The sequence below is a fragment of the Batrachochytrium dendrobatidis genome (genome assembly GCF_000203795.2).
Source record: "Batrachochytrium dendrobatidis JAM81 unplaced genomic scaffold BATDEscaffold_15, whole genome shotgun sequence".
Lineage (NCBI taxonomy): Eukaryota > Fungi > Chytridiomycota > Chytridiomycetes > Rhizophydiales > Batrachochytrium > Batrachochytrium dendrobatidis.
Window position 1 is genome coordinate 403,494 of NW_006281113.1, and position 5,684 is coordinate 409,177.

General features: G+C 38.6%; 2 protein-coding genes across 2 annotated transcripts; both read right to left on the reverse strand.

Annotated features, from left to right (window-relative positions):
• Positions 1 to 257: 257 nt before the first annotated feature.
• BATDEDRAFT_91989 (uncharacterized protein) lies at positions 258 to 1,172 on the reverse strand (the record flags this gene model as incomplete). The annotated part of the gene is made up of 1 exon (XM_006682257.1): positions 258 to 1,172. The coding sequence occupies one exon, from the start codon at positions 1,170 to 1,172 to the stop codon at positions 258 to 260; it is 915 nt and encodes a 304-aa protein (XP_006682320.1).
• A 2,091-nt stretch (positions 1,173 to 3,263) lies between these two features.
• BATDEDRAFT_27908 (uncharacterized protein) lies at positions 3,264 to 4,415 on the reverse strand (the record flags this gene model as incomplete). The annotated part of the gene is made up of 1 exon (XM_006682126.1): positions 3,264 to 4,415. The coding sequence occupies one exon, from the start codon at positions 4,413 to 4,415 to the stop codon at positions 3,264 to 3,266; it is 1,152 nt and encodes a 383-aa protein (XP_006682189.1).
• Between the last annotated feature and the right edge of the window lie 1,269 nt (positions 4,416 to 5,684).

A 5,684-nucleotide genomic window follows, 5' to 3' on the forward strand; every position in this document is an offset into this window, starting at 1 on the left:
TTTACAGTTTATTAAAAACAAGCTGATTTTTACAAATGATCGATATTGATTCATGGCAGTTAAACATCACTATTCAAACAGATACAACACTCTTGTTCGAATCTAACATTGTATTATTTATTGGGATTGAAATTGAAATTAATGTAGTTATTTGGGCTTGGAATCTCTTGGTCACTTTATCTCCCTCTTATTTGTGCAATAGCTGCTGCAAGTCTTGTCTCGGAGCTTTCCTTTACCCTGCCAGCTTCGGTATGCCTTTACTTTTTCTTTTTGAATATTCTTTTTCCTACTCCTCCAAGTATTTTCAAAAATCCTATTAATCCCTTTCTTCGCTTTGAAGGGCGTGCTGTTTTCTTTGTTTGACCCAAACCGCCCTTGTGTTTCTTCGATTTGGGTTTCTTTTGTTTAGCCTTCTCAATGGCTTCTTTAAGTCTGTCCCGCTCCTGTGACAGATCTTTTACTTTTTGCATATTTTGTTTTAGCTCTGGGCTTATCTGATATAGCGAACTCAAACTGTCCGATAATTGATTTGAACTACTTGGTTGTTGATCTGAACCACTTGGTTGTTGATCTGAACCACTTGTATGTTTACCCAAGCCGCCCTTGTGTTTCTTCGATTTGGGTTTCTTTTGTTTAGCCCTATCCAGAGCGTCTTTTAGTGCGTCCCGCTGCCGTGCCATATCATCTAATCTCGCCTTTTGTGCTAGTAGATCTGGACTCCACTGATGTTTCTGAATAAAATCATCCCAGTATTTTTCCGGTACGGACCCAGTCTGTCTAAGCTTGGTCACGGCATTTTTTAGTTCGATATTCTCCATTGCCATTTGTGCTAATCTCTCCACTTCTGATCTTAGCTCTGGGCTCAACTGACTTGCTTGATCCAAACCTTCATCCTTTGAGCGTTGATTCAACTCGGTTTCCCTTTGTTTAGCCTTTTCCAGGGCGTCTTTTAGTTTGTCTCGCTCCTCCTCCATGCTTTTTAAAATTGCCTTTTCTTCTGGTGTCATATTTACTGGTGGTATAGGCGAGCGAGCAAACATGTGCACATCTTGTTCTGATGATTCTAATGCACGACGCTGCAAGTTGGATTTATCATCTGAACTATCGGGAGAAACGGCTGCAAGAGCCATGCTAGAAGCACCGAGAATAATACTCCATTGAGCAAGTTTCATTATGCTGTATTGTTTGGAATGTGTTGGTTAGCACCAATGTATCGATCTCAATGCCTGTATAGTTTTCAAAATGAGATTGTTGCGTGTTTTTATACTCGACAAGGAGTAACAGTGGAGTTTGTTGTCAAAGCACTATCTGTATGAATAGGCTATTTTGGTCGTTACACGAAAGTTTTGTGGGTCACAAACTATATGAAAGGTTACAATGAATCTCGCGATTGAATCGGACTTTATCGCCCTATTTGGTTTTATCTCGAGTCTAACAAGTCTACACAGATTTGCATCTGCCTAAAGGGCGGCTACCATCTACTGAGCTCTGTACAATAACGGGCGACCCGCCCGGATACTTGACTAGTATGCTATTATCAGTCAACATATGCTTTTTGTGCCTCGAAACATTGGGGCCCTTGATAGCCAGAGCATCTGGGATAAACTGATTGATTTTGGTGTGATGTTGTCAAGGGATTTTCCTCCCTAAACTCAAGATTGGCTGCTTGCTACTAAACCACATCAGATCACAGGGATTGCTGAAATAACATGGTCAGGATTAGGGTTGAATGAGTATGTCCTGATGTGATCCTATTGGTCATATAGGACATCACTCGAGCTTCGACAAGTAAAGTTGCATCAGATTGAATTGCATATTCGCCATTCATGATTTTATAGTTATACAAAGTCATTGTCTTGCCAATCAGTTTGCTTTGCATGTGCCAAACTTGGTGTGGTAGGTATGCTACTATATAGTACTAGTATCAAAATCAATTGATAAGCATAATGGAGCAGGTTGGTTCAGGAAACGGTGTCTGATGGCTGTAGACTGGCAATGCTATCCAGAATCCATTTTCAACAGACTCCAAAACAATGTTTCGACTTTACAGCATCAATGAAACAGTGGAATGCCAAATGGAGTATCAAATCAAATATCAAATGGAGACCAAAATAGATGAACTAGCCCAGCAATCGGAATGAGATATGATGTAATACATGCAATAAATATACACATGGCTTGTAGCACAGGATCAGTGACTGATATACCGATCATTGCATTCATTTCACATGTATTGAGCAAGTGGGGTAAAACAGATATGAATGGAGTGTATGAATCGTTCAAAACACATTTGGTTTATAAGTGCACCTGCACCTGCAATCGCAATCGCAATCAAGCACTTGGAGTCAAAAGTATCCAAAGCAATATGCTAGATACTGCAGTTCAATTACCAGCAGTGTTCACTTTACAAATCCAACTCTGTAATATATCATCAGACAACAGCCAGTAATATTTGCTACGTCATCAACTCGATACATGTCGAGTATCCTGATTTAATCTTACTGCAGATTTAAACTATTTGGCTGATCAACCGACTCGAATGTTGATGGATTACTATGCCAATCGACTGTTTTGGCCCGATATCACCACACTTGACATGCCAACACATGCGACATATGATGGATGTTGGAATATCCAGACAGATACTTCTAACCAGCAACCTGTGGCAAAACTAGTTCTAATAACATCCACTTTAAATCTTCAAATTAAACCCTTCATCACTAATCCATATGCTCCAAACTCCATTATCCCCATTTTTTGGGATTCGAGTCCCCAGTAACGGGTAAATGGTGTTATTATTAAATTGGCGAATTACAGGAATCGATACTATTGGCTAGTTACTACTGTCTACAACCACTAATTAGCAAACATGCTACTTGTTTGTATCACAAGACACAAACAATTGACTACTATAGAAGCCAAGATATTTTCTTATCAATAAACAACTCTTCAAACTATTTCAACTTTCTAATTACTTTATTACACCTTTTGACTATTCCTGAAAACCCCAAATCTGTTTATTTTGGATTACTGTGCAACTTTCATTACACTTCTGATTTGTTCTTTTTTGATAATTATTAACAGTTACAGATTATATTCTACTTTAGACTTTACTACAAATCATGAAGCTCCTAAAATTCTGACACAAGTGTCGATGTATAATAATATCATGACAACCAAGACTATATGAAATAATCGGATATATTTTATTCAAGTAAAAATAGAATTGAATCGGTTAAAACTACTCTAAATTAACATTCAAATCAATCAGATGAATCGTCACGTCTGGGTTGATTCAAGGATGACTTGGATTTTTTCATAAAATTGGGCAAAGTTATCCGTAAATTAGGCAAGTTTCTCTGTCGACTGGGATAAACTACTCGTATAGTGGGTAAAACTCTCCGTCGACTGGGTGAAGCTGTCTGCATACTGGATGGAGCTGTCTGCATATTGGGTGAAGCTGTCTGCATACTGGGTGAATCTGTCTGCATGCTGGATGAAACACTAGATGATATTTGAGTGGATGAAACGCTAGAGAATGTCTGAGTGGGTTGAGTTATAGACGTTTCCACTAATGACGGCTCGGTAGTATGGGTTTCCAGATCTTTGGGAAAATTTTCAGGGTTCAGCATTACTTCGTCATATGATGGAGGTTCAACCTCAAAGTTTTCCAGGCCTACTTCATATTCTTCAGTATCCCCCATTATATCTTGATATGATGGAAGTGAATTTTGAATTTCTTGTTGTGGTGGACTCGGGGTTTCATCGGCAGATCTTTCCTCGGATGCCGCTGGCCGTCTCAGCACCCTATTGCGGAGTCGGCGCTTGATCTCTAAACTATAGACTTTCGTTCCAAAGCGTAAACACAACCTAACTGATGAAGCGTATTCATATCTTTGAAGTAAGGATTGTGCGGCTTTTCTTTGTATCCGATTTAGATCAAACAATGCTGTATCATATTCGGACTTGAGCACATCATCTTGTTTTTCAAGATTAAAAAGTTCAAGAGATTGGGCTTTGAGTTCAAGTTTAGCTCTCTCGACTTTATCTTTATACTGTGAAGTATGGCTTTTTTCTTGAGATTTATGGATCAGTTGCTGATACTGTTTATCTAGCTCGGCTATACGTTCTTTTTGAGCAGCAATCTGATTCTTTACCGATTCAGGTGCTTTTGGAAGGTTTATTACTTTACTAAGGTAGTCTTTGACGAGATCTTGATCCTCGACTGGAAATGTGCTTAGCTCAATTTGACTTTGATCATCTTCACTAGAAACTTCTAGAAATATAGCTGCGCTGGAAAGATCTGCCAAAAGAATAGATTCGGTACTTAAACTTGCACTTGCACTGGGATTGACTGGGCTAGCCGTAGTAACTGAGCAAGCAAGCAGTATTGATGCCAATATTGTGAGTTTCATTGTACTGGTTTGGTTGAGCAAGTTGTAATAAATGTCATTCAACACGTCGGTTTTGGGTCGTATTTATATCCATTATCGATCGGATAATATGAAAAGCATACTCACCGGGTATCCGTCTTAAAGGGCTGGTGCTACTAGGGCTACTATCAGTTTATTGTTATCAATGCCGAAGTAACCCGAAAAGGATATTCCTTTATGGTAGCTTGTAACCTTGATTAAGCCGCTACTCAACTACACATTCAAATATCACATGGCTGATTGTGTATCCCACCCTTATCCATCTTAAAAAGGGCCAGTGTGCCACAATATGAACAAATAAGCACATGGCAAGTAAAACTATATGCAACTGATCTAACATCCAGTTGTTGGATGGTCATCAATATATGCTGTGGTTGACATGATTCAAACATGTCGTGGTTTAATGATATTTTGCATTCAACTCGACACGATTCATCAACTTGGATATTCATATAATATTGGGTTTATATCATCACGTTGTACTCGTTATCAATCACCTTGATGTGTCCATGCAACCCAAACTCGATATACACACATTAGTTACTGTTTGACATGAATGGGTCGATCATCAATACCAGACAATGCAACTGTATTAGTTGTATGATACAATCAATCATGGTTGATTCATCACCATCAAATATCAAATGTTGATCACGTATACATTGATTTGTAATTGCATGGTCCGTTGATAATACACACTATGATATGATTGGCAAGTTGTTGATTTGCAGTAATCAGATGTGCATCACCTGTAACATTGGATACAATTGGCGAGTTGTAACCACAAGTCAACAATCATCGATATGTTGGTGATTGTATTGACTACATGATTGGTATTGGTTAGCTGTCATGATCGATTGGTGAGCAATACAATCCACATTGATTATGACGTGTTGCAACTGGTTGATATATGCAGACTCGACTGATGATCGAGTATATGTTGATGAGTAACTCTGTCACTGTTTAGTTTGATTGGTCATTGCTACTGCTTGTATATGCAGTGTATTCATGTGTGATGTATTGGATATCGGTGTTGTGTATGTTGAACCTGTCGGACAATATATTGTCATGTTGTATCAAATCGCACTACATTTAGACTGCAATCATTGATTCGTTGGTTTAATGATCGACTCGACTCACATTTGACTGTAATGACCACAAATATGCATTGCTGATTGACACGCATATATCGACATGTATCAGACTCGGACATGGTGTATATCAATTGCATATACCAATCACTGATGCAAT